Source organism: Zootermopsis nevadensis, unplaced genomic scaffold, assembly GCF_977971745.1.
Source record: "Zootermopsis nevadensis isolate Lab colony 2312 unplaced genomic scaffold, Znev_1.0 Znev_ptg000020l, whole genome shotgun sequence".
Classification (NCBI taxonomy): Eukaryota; Metazoa; Arthropoda; class Insecta; order Blattodea; family Termopsidae; genus Zootermopsis; species Zootermopsis nevadensis.
The window spans coordinates 17,665,726-17,683,354 of NW_028259152.1; the positions used below are offsets into that span (position 1 = coordinate 17,665,726).

The window sequence follows — 17,629 nt, forward strand, 5'->3', positions numbered from 1 at the left end:
AAACGTGAACAATTTGCCTCCTGAGATCTGAATCCGAGACACCTTAATCCAATCACTAACACCGACGTTTTCCGAAACCCTGTGTACTTGTACACAGAAAATCATTACCATTTCCCAGTCGCTCAGCTAATCAATAAATTCGTCGACTTTTATGAAACTTAAAATTTCATTACGTTGTCCATTAGACCCCGCCACCGGTCCATATCAGCCAGATGATTCCATTCCACAACCTTTTCCCGTTTACATTGGGATTCATTTTAATATTATCATTACATGGACAACTAGGTATAGTGAGTGGCCTCTTCCTTTCGATCGCCCTTTTTCGACCTGATCATCCCATAACAGAATCTAACAAATTCGATGGCACAGTAGTTGAGAACGGAGATGCCTTGTTTACGTCAGTCTAAAATCGACAGTCGAACCTTCCACACTAAAAACGTTGTCAGGCTCATTTTAAACAACCGATTCATCCATGTCCCCCCGATGATACTTCTGATACATCTTTTTTAAGATGACCGTCTTCTGGATTCTTACGCCGTTTAGTCTGGTAGAAGTTTATCGACGTTTCAGAGGTGCTTGCTGTCTCCATCATCAGAGCAGTGAGAACCCGAATCTCACAAAACGTGCCATCAGCGATTGGCTATCTTTCGTCGTAATCTGAAATCCTTAAATCGATTCTACTCTTGACAGTTTTCATTAATTTTCTCAGTCGCTCCAGCAAAATGCTAAAATAATGACCTGGACTCCGACACTACCACCTCCTGTCAATTCATCTTGTTCTCCTACCACTCGTCAGTGCGATCTATGATACATGATGGAAGAATCAGTTCATCTTGAAGTGTTCACGACTCTGAAGACGTTCGCGTTGGTTCTCTGGGTTTCAGCGCCATCTGGACTTGCAGGTAGGTACCATCGCTTAGAAGAAACAAGCTGTCTACACAGCCTTGAAGAAATCATGGAATTTTATTTTTGTTTTACGATTTCGTATTTCAACGCCATCCTCACTTCCGGTGGACAGAAGCAACCCAGTTCAACAGAGACAAGGTCTCACCAGAGGCTGATGTGAAAACCACCGTCGGGTTCGAACCCAGGCCGTTTGTGATAGTCGTCTTTACTCAGGCTCTGTGCCACCCAATTAGGCACCTTGACCTGACACGGGTCACATTCAAACTGGCTCAACAGCTACCAGGGCAGACCTCAGAAACATAACCGAAATTTGATTTTCATAATGAAACACGCGGACGAATCGACATGACTTAACAATTAAGACTTTTTTTTCTAAAGTTTGATTCTAGAACTAACGAGAAAAGTCTTGCTGGAATATTTTGTAACACTCAGTACAATAGTCTAGTTGGTATTGTGTAAGTTTAAAGCAAGGAGCAAGGCCAGATGCAATTTCAAAAGTAATTTAAATTTAAAATTTAGAATATAAATAAGCAAACAAACAACTATTAACACTATAAAAAAGATACTATTGCCATACGTGTTTCAACCTGAAGAGGTCATCATCAGTGGCATCAGGGAAAATCATTTCATTTATATTCTAATACACTACACGGTATGCAAAGTTTTAAGATTTTAAATTTAAAATTGTCTACACCATCTCATGCACTTTATCGATTGCGAAAACTGATTGGCCGTGTTCGGTTCCCTGCTCTTCAGCGTCATAAGAAACCTTCCAACCCTCTCCAGTGTTCACTGTTCATGGTCCCTGACCCATCGCGTGTAGAACAGCACAGCAAAAGGGTTATATTGGTACTTCAGAATCCCAAATGGCTCCATGATCCAGTTACTCCAAGAAGTTTGCTTAAATGAATGAGATTTTTAAAACAATAAATGAATAGGATAAACTTCCAACAATAATTTACATTATCTGCTAGAGAAACTTCATTTATTGTAGCACAAACACAACTTCTTATTAAGCTACTGTGACGTAAACTTAACTTATTAAATCAAATCAAATTCTAAAGCGACTTTCGTTGGAGTCTGGAACTCTACGATGTAAAGCGATTAAATTATTACGACAATTCTTCTTGTAGATTAAAGCTTTCTGTGAACGTACACGATCAACAAGGCAGTGTCACGTTCCATGCCCAGAACTGTTCGTCAGATTTCAAAAAGGTAAATTCGTATTTAGAGTCTATACAGACCACGACAATTGATTCTAATTCAGTCTATCTGGTATAATCCCTACGTTACCTACAGCTCAAATCGAAACGTATTTTCTAAAAAATTTCTAACCACAAAAAAATTTAACAAAATATGGATTATTAGTAACAAACAAGCCTTCGACTATTTTAACAAAAAACCGTGAACACAACAGGCTGGTCGATACACGGGACTGTTAATCAGAAAAGTTCAGTTTTTTATCGACTATCTTCGCCAGCAACGAAGATAATATCTATGTAAAACGGGGTTTCATAGAGTTGGAATCCTGATGGATATCTGTTCAGCGCATTAGGATTCAGGCAGATGGACGTACTGCATGAACTACTCTATTTATGTACATGATCGTCGCCCTGATGATGGAGGCAGCAAGGACCTCTGAAACGCTGGTAAACTTCTACCAGACTACACGGCGCTACAACCCAGAAGGCAGACATCTTCGTACGCATTGTCGTGAGGCCCTCACATCCCAGTTATCATACCCTCCTTAGCTCCGTGTGACTTCTTCCTCTTCCCAAAGATGAAAATTCAGCTAAAGGGAAGGAGATTTGAGACGATAGAAGAGATTCAGGCAGAATCGCAGATGGTGCTTGACAGGCTGACAAAGAAAGATTTCCAGGGATGCTTCCAGGATTGGCAGCGGCGCTGGGATCGTTGTGTTCACTCCCAGGGGAACTACTTCGAGGGTGATGGATGAATTTAATACCTGAGATAAGTGTACGGGTTTTTATAGGCGCAGTCTGGAAAATTTCCGATCGCACCTCGTATACGCGTTCAGTCCGTGTGACGCCATCCGGTCCGAATCTCGCTTAATGACCTCCGTGGTATTCTCAAGTCACTCCAAGCGAATGCCGGGACAGTTCCTTCAATTACACAACCGTCTCCATCCAATCCTTACTTGTTCACCATCAGCGATGCCATTCGGAGCTACGTACACTAACAAACAAATTAACTAGCTCCATGGGGCAGAGTCCTTCCTGAAAAGCTGACAGTCGCCAGGCCTCTTAAGCATCCAGAAGGTTCATTACGGCGTTTACAACATTCCCACCACTTGTCTCTATGCTTTGCCAGATGAATCCAATCCATGTCATTCAGACGAGAGAAACTGAGTAAACTCCAGTATCATCGAACTGGTTTGGTTCAAAGAGCAGAGGAAATTTCGCAGATATGAAACGTGGAAAATCTTGGACAGCTCTCACGTCTCCGCAATGACGTTAACGACTTCCCTACTCGAACAATCAACCTCCCAGCGTCGCTCTGCCCCTTTCCAGAGCCCCCCTGACTGTGACTGCAGTTCCGTGCAGCCATTTGTAATATCATTTTTAAATACCCTTCGCCTGTTTGTTAATTAAACGCGCACTGACTGAATTGCTCCCAATTGATGGCGAAGCATCCTGTTGCCCAACCACAGATACAAACATCCCTGGAGTCTCTCTTAATATTCACAACCCGTCGACCAAACGAGGGCTTTTGTTGCAAGCAGGAAAATGCTACAGGACACGCAGTTTTAATCAGGAAGACGGAATTATAATTTCGATATCGACTTGTTCCCCTTATATTTTGCACAGAGATGCATTGCAGCTTATAAAGCCTCTTAATTGCAATGAACTGTGCTTACGAGATAGACACACACGATCCAGGAAAAGAATTCCATGGTACACGATCTGCTTTAACAGCTGATGGTTACTCAGCTGGTCAAAAATATCGTAACTGTATCGAACCCAAACATTCATTACCGCGTTCACAAAAGCACATCAGATCCTGCACTAAGCCAGTCGAATCTAGCGTCCGCCTTTATACCCAACCTAACCTAACCCAACCTAACATAACCTAACATAACCTAACCCAACCTAACCTAACCTAACCTAACAAGATCATTTGCCATTATTACCCAACTCACGCCTGACTTTCCTTCACGGTTCTGACTCAGAAATGTGTACGCCTGTAATATATTCCTTCCATTTTATTCTATTTTGATTCAATCACAGAAACGATTGTAGTGGAGTCGGAGTCAGTAAAAATGTACCGACTCCGAAATCGATATAAAATCTTGAGAACTGAATATTTAAATATTATTACACGTTAGATATTGAATAATGTCGAAGACGTGCTCTTTGCTTATATTGTGTACAACGTGTATTTATTTATTTTTTTTGCGTGGAGCTTAAATCAATTTCTTTTGGTTTTGTGTACGCTTACCACGTACGGCTAGGGCAATAAGAAAACTACTTAAACACACAAAGACCAAATTACGTCTGTTATTAACATTTACAAGCAGAGCATTAACAGAATCACCCCATAGACTAAATCAACCAACATTAAAAAATAAATAAGATACAAACACATCCAAACGAGCGGGTGAATCTAAGGCCAAGTTATCTCCTCGCCTCCTCCTTGAGCCCTAAAATAACTCATTGTCCAACAGAAAGTGTGAGATTGTTTATCTCTGCTTAGGCTTAATACTTTTCTATTTTTGTTGGCAAGATGTTCCAGGTGGACGCCTGACTTGGTAACGGATAGGCTACCAGCAATGCGCTCGTCTGAGCCAAGAGATGTCGGTAATGCAGCCCGCTGTTGTCACCTTCCAATGACGGTGAGCTTGATTGCTACTTGTTTCATAATGACAGGCAGACAATCCATGTTCAGAAATGACACGATGCTGTGTTAGCAAGTGTCCTTGTGTCGAAATGTACTGGGCAATTGGGGAAGGAGCCATAGATGGGCAATGTGCTTCACTACGAGACACGGATTAAACAGTCGCAACAACTTTCATTTTCCGTCATATGCTCCGGTAGGACTACGGGATTTTATCATTTATCGGGGAGACCTAAGGGTAAATTGGAAAATATTATTGAAATTTATGAAAAAAAGGAGTGTGGACTGGGGTCCACTGACGTTGGGTAGAAGCTAATGACGGGCTTTTGTGAACACGGAAGTGAACATTTGGGATTCATTAAAGGCAGGGCATTCTCTTATTGTCTGAACACGGACGACTGTGGGTTTCATTCATATTTCAAAAAAAGGCGACTACAGAAAATTAGACGACGCCCGCTTCCTTTGCAGTTCATCGCTCGCTCACTCACTGCCCTACGACGACGCCACACACCCGAAGCTGCCGACAGCGTCGTTAAACGGACGGACTGCCGACGTGACGTGACGTTTCGTAGTACCAGAGTTCCGAAATAGCAGTCGAGACCTCGCTGCGTCGCGACGCGGATAACTGAAGTCCGTTGTTAACTGCAGACAAGGCGACAGTCGGAACGTGGCCAGCAGTGCATCATGGGAGTGCAGGACGGGCCAGCGGCCATCGTGTCAGCAGAGTTTGAGGTCTTCGGACAGGTCCAAGGTTCGTGTTACAAGGCAAAGTATCGGCTCTCGTGTCTGACCAATTAAACAAACAGCCCTTTGTGCGAGCTCTGATCACGTCTATAAATTGTGCGGAATTCGTTAATTACAAGGTTTTAGATTTGGTCATGTGGTTACTACGTAAACCCCCTGCTCTTTTAAAATGAAACTCTTAAGTTTATCGCCGTGTTAACAAAATCCCATCTGTGTTTTGAATTCACATCCTCTTTTGCAAGTTCCATTTTGATCTTTCCTCCCTTCAAAACCTTCTCTTCATATTTCCCTACTAATATTTTACGTGCATTTATCGTTTCCTTGTACTACAGGTTGGTTTCCTAATTTTGTAGGTTGTACTTATGTTAAATACGGAAGAAGCTTAAACATTTATTCCTATAACTGCCATATTTGTTTTTAAAAGTGGCTTTCCTATGACATTGTTTCCGACTCTGATTCCTCAGAAAATTAACGACTGTTATGTTCGTAAATCATAGTTGATAACAGGTAATTAGTAAAAAAATTATTAAGTAATAACGATATTTAATGGCGTGGTCTCCACGCCCAGTTTAAATATGCTCAAATTGTTACTTGTAAGGAAAATGTTCAAAAGAGCTACAAATTCAGTAAGTGAATTTAAAAAAAAGAAAAACTTGTTGTTTAGCCGACAGGAGCCGGGCCGTTGTTTGGGCGAGCAGTGCCAAATTACCTCTCAGACAAAGGATTCTCACTGCCGGATGCCAAGGTGAAACAGTTACCTACGAGCTATTTCTCAGGAACGGCTTCTCGGGCTATGTTTACAGTTCAGATGTAAAGGGTTTCATGCAGCCGGGGAGATAATAATAAGTTACTCAACTAATCAGTAAATTCCCCATATTTTTATATTCACAGAATCCCACCACCAGTCCCTGAATCACATACGTCCAGTCCAGGCCCTACATTTTAATATTATCCTCAAAATTCCCCATGGCTTTATGAACGCCACCTATCTCATCCTCCGTCAGTTGACATCCTGATAACATCTCGTAAACAGTACAATCCATGGGTGTAAAACCAGGTCTCTGACGTCCAGCGAAGAACAAAGATTTAGGGTTTTTGACAACAGCGTGCTTGGGCGGTGGGGGGGGGGGGGGGGGTTAGTTGGACCTGAGAGGGATGAACAGACATTAGGGTTGAGAAGCTCCACAAGTTTAATGAGATGGGTGGAGCATACAGTGCACATGAGGGAAATATGAAATGATCACAAAATGTTGGTCGCGAAACCTGAAGGAAAGAGGCAACTCGGAAGATCTTAGCGTAAATGGGAAATCAGCATTAAAATTAATCTTACAAAAATACTTTTGTAGGGTGTGAATTTTATTCCTCTGTCTCAGGTGGCGCGTTCTTATGAAAGAAGTGAAGGTCCTTCGGGCTCCACAAAGAACCGGGGATTTCTTGACTAACTGAGCGACTGTAAGCTTCTTAATAATTCTGCTCCGTGCAGTAAGTTTGATTCAAAGTCGATCTTGTCCCATATAAGACTTTTTTTTGGATACGAAATACACGAATATCAATTTTTTAAAACTAAATTTCGTAGAGAATTCTCTGAATTTAATTCGTCCATAAGCGTAATTTTGATTACCGACTTTCAAAAATATCCGAGTTATTAAAAAATTTTCAGATTATTTATTTACGTTTTGTCCCCTGCTCTGATGATGATATATATTTATTTACCTCTGCGTTTATCTCTTTCCTAGGAAACAATTAGCCTCCTTTCCGGTTGAGACTTTCGCCAAATAAATCAACGTAATCAGAATGCGAAGTGTCCCATTCGATTCCAGACTTCCTTTGGCCTTCTCAATGAAATATTCATACACAACTTTTAAATAAAACTGTAATAAAGTATCTTCTTTATTTCTGAGAACGTTCAAATCATATGAATGCAACCAACATAAGGAAAATATTTATCGCGTCCTTATGGACACGCATCAAGTCAGTTTCTTCTCTGTTTATTTAACAGGAGTGTACTTCACGAAGTACTGCAGAGATCTGAGTCTTCAGCTAGGAATTGGAGGCTGGGTAAAGAACACCAAGACAGGGACGATTGTGGGCAAGATGCAAGGAGAAAGGCCCAAAATTGAACAGATGTAAGTACACACTTTCTGAAAATCATACGTACAAAATACACTCTGTGCCAAAAGGCAGAGTTACTGGATGTTAAAATATTGTTGCCGCTGTGTTTTAAGTGGTTGAATTCGGAAAATTAAGTGGGTTACTAATTTGTTAACGTATACAATATTATGGTATTGTCTCATATGTTAATTTGACATAAACTGAGAAAATTTTTAATTTCAAATGAGCTAACTTTGATTCCGTTACAAATCCGATTCTACGATTGAAAATAATATAAAGATGTCCACACTGATGATTCTGAAACAATGATTCGCTTCATACAATTTCACCGAGTGTTCCCAAGTTACTGATGTCCATAAAACACGGATCAGAAAGTTTCCGCGAACAGAGTTCTCTGCATCGATTCAGAGAATCTGAACCGACTTTCCTTTTTCGTAAATTATGCACCAGATAAGCAGACCTACTGACGAAACAATTTCCAAACAGACTTGCCTTTATTTAATTCCAATACGGAGAAGGCAAGAAAAATTATACAAAGTTTTGATTTCTTATTTTCTATAAATCTATAAAAACAACAAGTTATTTGAAGATTTCTGTCTTCTGGGTTATTGCGCTGTGTAGTCTGGTCGATGTTAACCAACGTTTCAGAGGTCATACTGCCTCCGTCATCAGGGCGATGAATAACCCAGAAGACAGAAATCTTCATATTCACCGCTGTGAGAACCTCAAGTCTTACAACAAGTTATTTGCCTTCGTGTATTCATTTACTTGAGTGTTGTTGGTCGACGCTGTCAGTACCTTACACTTTGTAACGTCAAATGGTAGGAGCGTAATGTAAGGAGGTCGTGGAGGTTTTAGTAAACATTCATATGACGTCCACATAGTGTGAAACGTTGTGGTTTGTTATTTGGAACGTAGGATAGGCGTTGATATCTGAAGGCTTTTACAGAAGTTTATGCGAAAAGCCTACCGTCACGGGGTAATAGTGTGTACGTTACAACTAGGGTGGTCTTGAAGCTGAATTAATATCGACGGAGACTGATGAACCGAGGGCGTGGAAGATTTTTCATAAATTCGTAAAATATATTTTGTGGCATCGTGTAGTTTGTAACTTGGGCGAAGGTAGGTGTGACGATGAGTGAATATAAAGGGGAAAAGATGTCAGGAGACCATGGAGGACTCTCCCGTGAGCTGGCTTGTTGAATGGGGAAAACGGAAGGCGAGTAGTCGGACGAAAGAGCAGGGAGGGCGTGGAGGCTTTTCCTGCATTCACAAGGATGACTTCGACGGGGAATGGGGTGACTCCTGGGGGTTGGCGAAAGGCGTGGGAAAATGTGCGCACAACAGCACACACTTCGGCTACAGCAACGCCATCACCACTTCATTGCAAGCCGGAAGTAATGCTGGAGTGATCAACCCAGAAGACAGCCATCTTCGTACTCACCTCAAATCTTAACTAGGTCTCATATCTTGCCTTGACCTACTATACATAAGCTTAGGGGAGTACCGACAGGGGCGGCTGTGTCTGATGGTACAGTTGTACAAACTGCGTAGAAGCATCTAAGAAAAATCAAAGTGAGGAACGCGTTTGGATGACATCATCGTTCGGTGGCTGATCCGATCTGCTTAGTAAATGGGTGAGGCAATCAGCACACTATTGAGTCGAACCTCGGTCTATTAGTGAACATGAACTCTATTGCTACACTTTGTCCCCTTTTGGAACCCACAGCACGCACAATGTGCCAAACAAACGGCCTTCTAAGGCTGTGCTCAAAGCCTGCTCTGTCATCATGACATCTGTCAATGGTCCTTCTTCCTTCTAAACAGTATTTGAAAATGGAGTATGATGAACTTCTGTCTCTATGTTCTGTCCACTAACGTTTGCAGCGATTTATTTAAATTTTTAAGAAAAATATAGGCAGGAAGGACTTCTTCGCCCTGTATAAATGAGTATACTTACGTTTCTTAGAGTTGCATTAAAGTACAGGGTTATTCATAATTTCCTGATACATTACAAAAAATCGCTAGACTTGAATGGTGCAATGGATGGTAACATAGGACACGCCGATAGAAAGAGAAACTCTCCAAGTTTATTTTACATACCTCATAAATGCTCTACGTGTCCTCAATTTGTGACGAGGCAGACGTCAAGCCGATAATCCATTTCCGCTCACACCTACTGCTGCATGTCACGATCGATTTGTGAGATGGCAGCGATGATTCGTCTTCGGAGCTCAGGTAGATCCCGTGGCAGAGGCGGTACAAAGACCTGGTCCTTCACGTACCCCCATAAAAAATCACATGACGTCAGGTCAGGTGATCGAGGTGGCCAACGAAGCAGTGCATGGTCATAGAGCATTTATGAGGTATGCAAAATAAACTTAGAGAGTTTCTTTTTCTATCGGCGTGTCGCATGTTACCATCCATTGCACCATTCAAGTCTAGCGATTTTTTGTAATGTCTCAGGGAATTATGAATAACCCTGTATAGTCACAGTGATACTGTGTGTTTGTTAATTCACTCGAATTGTAGTTAACCGCAAGCATCAATAAATATCGCCTGACGTTTCGACCACTCTGTACAATAAATATGTACACAGATAATTAAATGGGAATTAAATCTAATTAAAAATTATCTGAATCCATTAACCCCGGAGTGCGTCAAGAATGCCCATCACCGACAACTTTTGTACATCCTTGATTAAAACGTAACTCATGGAGTAATTGAGGAAATAAAATGAACATTAGTACAAGAAACAAATATTTAAACCAATTCTGACTGCAGACGACAGTACTAACGCAAAATTCAGACCGTGAATCATCGACTCATAAACGGAATAAATTAATAGCCAAATATAAGACGACAATTGTGACATAAAGTAAAAAAATTGTGGCACCCCTGTGGGCGAGAACCCATAGGACGTAAGTAATAATAAATAATATAAAAATTAACCAACGAGAGGCAAAATTATGATTATAATATGAGCCAATACTTCGAATTACTAGGACGCCCAGTATCACGTGAAAGAAATATAAAAGCTAGAAGCTCATGACCAAAAAACAGAGTGATACGCTTTAATTAACTAGAAATAAGTGAAGACATATTAGAAGAACTACAATCAGAACCTTTTCTGAACAATGTTTTGAAAAAAATGAAGTAGATTGTTCTGTTGACAAGTACAAACTCCCCAAACTACTAGAGAATTACGAAGAGCTTGAATTTAGAGAGTTCAACAATTTGCGAAACTTCTTAATCTGTAAGCGACTGATTCCCTGTCACTTGTGGCATAAGAAACTGTAACGACGTCATCTTAACTGACGACTGGAACAGGAAATGTCAAATTGCGCACATCTGAACTGAACGTTCTGCAATGTGGACACACTCTTTAATTTCGTAATGAACGAAGCGATACGACAATATCAACAATAATAGATGACGCAAGTTGAAAGGAGCCAGGCTCAAAAACAAGGACGAGTGCAGACTTGAGACCTAGAAAGTGTGTTCTATAAACAACTCATTTCCCGACGTAAAAGTTGGTCAGCTGTCAAGAAGACAATACCAAATATAAACAAAGACAACTCTCTTACAGCATTTTAATCTGGCGCCTTCCAGAACTTTCTATTGACATCTACCTAAATCAGAGATGAGCATGGAGAGATGAGAAATACACGCGAAGTTCTAGTCACAGCATCTGAAAGGAACAGACCATACGTGAGGAAAGATGGTATCAAAATTTGGAACCGGATTCGACGGAGTCAGGTTGGGGTAAGTTGGCGGGCCTTTGAACTAACTTCGTGTTTCGTACAAGACGGTAAATCTGTGTTCCAGCTGGACCAGTAATCGGATTCCACCTCGCGTTCACGATTCCATTTGCAATTTTGGTTTTCGTAAAAGTGCGAGGCAGGCATTTTCCAGAATATTGCAGAGTTCGTAAGAGGTACTTCGTGGAACTGCGTGTCAGGTCCCGTGGCCCTGGGTTTCGACCGCCCCATAACACGACCAACCCGTTGATACCACCGAGGATTCTGATCTGGGCTAACAAGCCGGTCCAAGCCTCAAAGAACTATGGAAAGACTAAAGCATGTGAAATTTACTCAATAACATGGCAGATTCATTGGCTGAAATTGAGCAATCTACGATCACGGAAGAAATTTTGTCCACAATCTGCAAAGGTCTTTCCAAGACATCGAAGAGTCTCAGAAAAGATCACAAAAGAAATGTGAAGGCAACTTAATTTAGAAATGGACGTAACAGATCGTTCTGATTAATTAGTATTGCCCAACGAAGACCTCTTAGGGCTTCAGTAGTCCATTACGCCGCTGCCCCATCAGATGAAGACGTTATGGTTTCTCCGACACCAGCAAAGGTTTTTGGATTGAAAAGTCTATTTCTGCATCCCGTTGCAAAGACACACAACTTCCTTCACTGGTTTGTCTTTGATTATAAACGATTATGTAAAACAACTTTCATACATTTCCTGTTTACATGTCCTCGCGGCTTCTAACCTCTTGTCTCCCCCGAGAGTAACCTTGAAACGATAATGTATTACATTTTTCTAAGCTTATATGAATGTAGTCATTCAATATATTACAAATCAAGTATTAAGAATCGACACGTGTTCAATGGTTTCCTCTTCTATAACAAAGTTATCCTACTTTGATTGCGTCGAAGCACACGCGATCAACTTTTCCATCTACTGCAAGAAAATGTCTTTATGACTTCATTTTAACAAATAAAATAAGACTATTGACTTCGACGTACTGTTCACCCTCTTGCAAAAGAGAATAAAACTAAATTTAAGCAGGTACGTACGACATTGACGAGCCAGCTGGCATTCTGACAGCACTGTTTAGTAACCACAAAACCGAGACTGAATGAATGTCTCTCGCGATGGTTCAAGCTACCACACGGCATATCAGTATCGGTGACCACACCATGAACACTGACAGAGGAGAATTTTAGGAAAATCTAACAAGACATACCCTGCATATCAATCTATCTCACAATTACATTGCGAGATCAAAGGGTTTATTTTTACAACAAATTCAAATGGTCAAATCGGACATTTTCCTTCGTTTAGAAACTACGCAGTGGTTCGGTAATTGGCTCAGCTTTCATCAATCTTTCAGGTGAGTTCCCTTGGACAAAAAGTGGCCTAGTCAAGGTACATGAACTGCCAACGTCATGTACTTGCCCGGACAACTGGTTTAATCAAGTTATGTAAACATTCTAGTCCCGGGAATGAGATTAACTTGTACGAACGGGGCTCAACTAACCTGGTTGTTCACCTGTTGACAAAAACAGGGCCATCTTCTAAACCATTGTACGCTTTTTACATACGATGAAGGAAACTGTCCAACAGTATACCTCAGTTTAATGACACACCTTTGGGCTGAAAATACTGGCATTTCATTATTATCACGGATTAGGCCCATGCACCTCCAAAAGTAATTCAAAACAACTAGTTTTAAAAATGTTCAATATCTAAGAATGAGTGTGTCCCCGTCACATCACATCCATGGACTTTTCTGTACCTCTATACCTTGTGGTGTGATATACAGAGTATTTTTGCGATGTTTAAATTTCCCATAATTCCTGAATGTTCATCCACATTATTTGATATTCCCTTTTAAAACTAGCTGTTTTCAACATTTCCTTTTATCTACAGTGTACTTACAAAGTACAGTACGCAGTTCCGCATCTCTTCTGTTGATGTGCTATGGTTCGTCTTCCTGTGAATGCCTAGCATCCGACGCACGTAGCAGAGCTGGTACTGCCATCAATTTTACACAAGAAAAGCAGTTTCCTTACGAGTTTTCCCAATTTCACGTGTATTATGGAACCCACGTAATTTCTTATTAACAAATTCTATCCTGCAGACTTCACAAAATTCATGATTCTTCAGTCCTAAAGTGGTTACTGTGGTCCATGCAAGATGTACACATGAAGAACTACACAGGTTTTGACGAGAATGATGACATTTTGTCAATGGAGGTTATTTCATAATCAGCAATACCAACATGCCAGATGCACAAACCTGTCAGGTGGCGGTGACACTACTGCTAGTTAAATTACGGCCATACAAAGACGCACCGTAAGAAATCTTATACAAATGCACAACTTCACCACCGTAATTATTTGTGCGATATAAAAGAACGACAGAGGGGGTTAATGAAATAAAACTTCCTGACTCAACCAGGATTCAAATCCATGAGCACCTGCACATAAGCCAAATATGTTACCACGTAAGTCACTGCCTTGTAATGGATTTGAATAACACAAGACATAAGTAGTAAGTTAGGAATTAATGATGTTCAAATAACATACGAGGCATTTTCTTTTAAAATTATCAAATTAAGAGATTTGAACACATACTGGAGGCTATGCATTGCATTTATTGGTTATTTTGCAACATGTATAGGGACAGTTCAGCCCCTCTGAAACTGTACTGTTCTCTCAGACATCAGTTTCAAATAAATTTGTATAGAATAAAGAAAACAATGTTTAAAGTGTATACTAGGTTTGAGCATTTTTGTAAAAATAACAATAGTATTGAACTTTTACTTCAGTCTCTTCTGTGAATACGATAAATATGAAGACGACTGTCTTCTAGAACACTGCACCATGCACTCTGGTATAAGTTTACCAATGCTTACTGAATCTATCATCAGGGCAATGAAGCATCAGTAAACTTCTACCAGACTACACGGCGCAACAACCCAGAAGACAGCCATCTTCAGACTCACCATGAAAACCTCAAATCCTACATGGTTAGCAATGTTTCAGAGGACTGTCACCTCCATCTTCAGGGTAGGACCACCTACAAGACTCTCTCATCATTATGTAGCGGCTAACGAGTAAACCCGCTTCTTGACCCATTCTGGCGTCAATCTGAATATCCACTGCTCTGAAGACCTAACCTCACATTTAAGAAAATGCCATAAATTTGTTTCTGTATGTTGTACAGGGTGGACTGGTTGTCCAAAACTGGGAGTCCAGGGAGCAAGATAGATCGCTGCGACTTTGGAAACTGGGAGTACCTCGCGAGACAAGAGTTCCGAGGTTTCAGCATTCGATTCTGAGTAAATTACCAAATAAGTGTTTTTGTCCCATCACCTTCATTGTTAAAATAAGAGGCGAAATGAGTTCAACGTGTCACGAATTATCGTGATGTTTCATAGTTCTTTGAAGAATCCGTTCTAGATATCAGCCAAGCAACGTCTGTGTGAATGCATGGGACCTGTGGAATAGAACCTGATGATACCTCAAAGATGTGCCGACAGCTATCAAAACAACACGAGAGGAAATCAAAGTTTGTTTCATCCACTGAGTGTACAATGTGAAGCATGAGATTCAGTTTTCAAAACCTACGCAAGTATACTAATAAATGTTAGTTTCCATACAACTTGTAAAATAGTTTGTGTCCCTTCCCCTCTCTGCTAGCAAAGCAAAATCTTCCTCCGAGTGGCCAAGGCAAAAGGCCTTTTGAGACTTCAGAAGCTAATCTGTCCCATGCACTGAAGGAATGATGGCGTCTTGCATCTTGTCAGTCTTATGAATTCATAGAACATACAAAATTTCATTCTAGTAGTTTAACCTCCATTTAACTGCTAAAATATTTTATAGTCCACCACAGGACAGTTTTCAAGTGCCTCAGATGCATCCTGTTCAGTCGATAAAAATTAAGTGTATTCGGTTAAATGCTATTACAATTCAGCAAATTTTATGAAAACAAACACTGGCAGGTTTAAGGCTTTAATCAGGACAAGATAAATATCCAGCCATACAGACTTTTAATAAATATGCGTGAGTGAATTTTGGCACACACGACCTGATCTCGCATCACGCGCAATGTACGATACTCGTAAAGCCTACAGCCGAGGCAAATAAGATGTTTGGCTGCTAGCACCGTCGCAAAACTGTCACAATATGAGTACAAAGGAGAATGAAGAGATGGGTTTTAATTCCTGCTTCATATTCCAGCGGCCTTGGGTTAGAAACCGGATGTGGAGGGAGAATAGTCTTTGTTGCGTTCCTTAATTGTTCTCAGCAAACACAAAACAGGCCACGATCACTTTCTTCCACACCCTTTCCAATACAACACTCACAAACTCTGTTCAACACAATGAAAATCCAGCCAAGAGGAAGAGTACGGGTGACAGGCCGTAGGAAGTCACGATACTTTCGAATATCTCGGTAACATCCAACCAACATTTTACCACACTTACACAAAATTTGTTCATAAATGAGATACAGTAAACTCCTGAGTATCCAGATGCACAAATAATAAAGAAAACATATGAATATTTCATCTGGAGTATGTCAAGAATTTCGGATACGCCGCTTTATTAGGAAGACCTTGCACATCTGGAAGACGTTTCCTCCGTGATCATGCCGGTGACAATTTGGGAATACCGCTGCAGAAGTCAAGCAAGAGGTGAAGGATTTTGACAAAGGCTGTTCAAACACAATTTGCCATCTACTTAACAGGGAAACAGACACTTGCTGCACTGTTCATTACAGCAGAAATACATTTCAACCAGAAGATACTGAAAGAGGGTTCGTCTTCATTGCATGTTATAATAGAAATATGAGAGACAACACTTCACAAGCCAATTTTATCTCCACAGCCCCCTGCATCGGTTAACAGCGACTACAAAGGGGCAAACTAACCAGAATGTTACTTCAAGTACAATTTGTAGGACATTAATCCATCCCACAAGATAATTTTACTATTGTGATATATCATTTCGTGTTTAGCCGTCTTCCGGTCTTCTTTACTCGAACCTTGTTATAAGTGTAGGAACCTCGTATGAATGGTGTGACCACACTTGAATTCCGTCACAGCTAAAGTTCTAAACACCAATTCAAGCACATGGCGCGAATTAGTTTATATTCCGAAATATACTGGGTAGGGGAAGCCAAAATACACAACAAATTATAAGTCTATATGCCACACTTTCATTACAAAAAATAACACAACATTCCCAGATTAAGTATCTATGAACTTGGAACATTTCCTTTTGTTAAAATGCATTCAGGAGATTCTTTTGCTAGAATTTTCTTTAAATTCTAAAAATGTAAAACATCCACACCTAACAATTCAAGTACACAAATGACTATTGTATTTTGTGAAAAAGTTTTTGTTGCAACGTAGTATCTCAACAGACTATCAAAATATGAGCAGTTTAAAGGGTGAACGCAAAATAGACAACCCCTATGACAAATGAGTTTTGATAAAAATTTACAAGTCATAAAGCTATTACAAAAACCCCAACCCTGTCTTATACCATATGCATGCCTCATTACTACGCTTGAATTGGCAGAATACCCCTGCCCTGATCTGTGTATTTTGTCTGCGTAACTACCCCCTTGTACTTACTGAATCAACCACCCAATACATTTTTTTTACTTACTTTCCAGTCTGCGATGTGTATGTGTTTGGCTAAATGTCTTTTTTAACAGACTTTCTGCCCATTAAATTCTTTCATCTAGTAATGCCTGTTTCCCTACGTGAAACTGAACTACACACGCAAAGCACAGCAAACCGTTGTAACAGAACAACGTATTTGGTCATTACTTGCAAGCGTAGCTGAAAAACAAATAATTCCCTGAGAGCCTTTCACAGTAAGGAATTTTCCTTTTACGGTGCAACGCGCGCACATCACAACTCTGTCCATCCACATCGCACGAAACAGCTCCAGGACTCACAGCGCACGAGTTCACCCGATTACTGTCGACCAAATCAATTCCACTTTTTACAGATTGACAGGAGGCAGAGCAAATGAAGAAAATTACAATCAGAAGTAAAATACATTTAACACCATCCATCTCAGGTTTGTGTGTGTGTGTGTGTGGGGGGGGGGGGGGCACGGGAACAAAAGAAAATTGTCTGCTGCATAATAAAATCAGCAAAATTCCTTCATGTCATATTCTGCACTCTCTTCTTCAGTCGTCAAGAACACCCGTGCAAGCAACATTTGAGAGCCTGGCAATGTCGTTTAACGTAAAC

General features: G+C 40.6%; 1 protein-coding gene across 1 annotated transcript; it reads left to right on the forward strand.

The window, feature by feature from the left end:
• Positions 1–5,335: 5,335 nt before the first annotated feature.
• On the forward strand, positions 5,336–15,022 carry LOC110834363 (acylphosphatase-2). The gene is made up of 3 exons (XM_022073456.2): positions 5,336–5,512; positions 7,505–7,631; positions 14,585–15,022. Exons 1-3 carry the CDS (start codon positions 5,446–5,448, stop codon positions 14,697–14,699), a joined length of 309 nt encoding a protein of 102 aa, XP_021929148.2. The 5' UTR covers positions 5,336–5,445; the 3' UTR covers positions 14,700–15,022.
• The last annotated feature ends 2,607 nt before the right edge of the window (positions 15,023–17,629 follow it).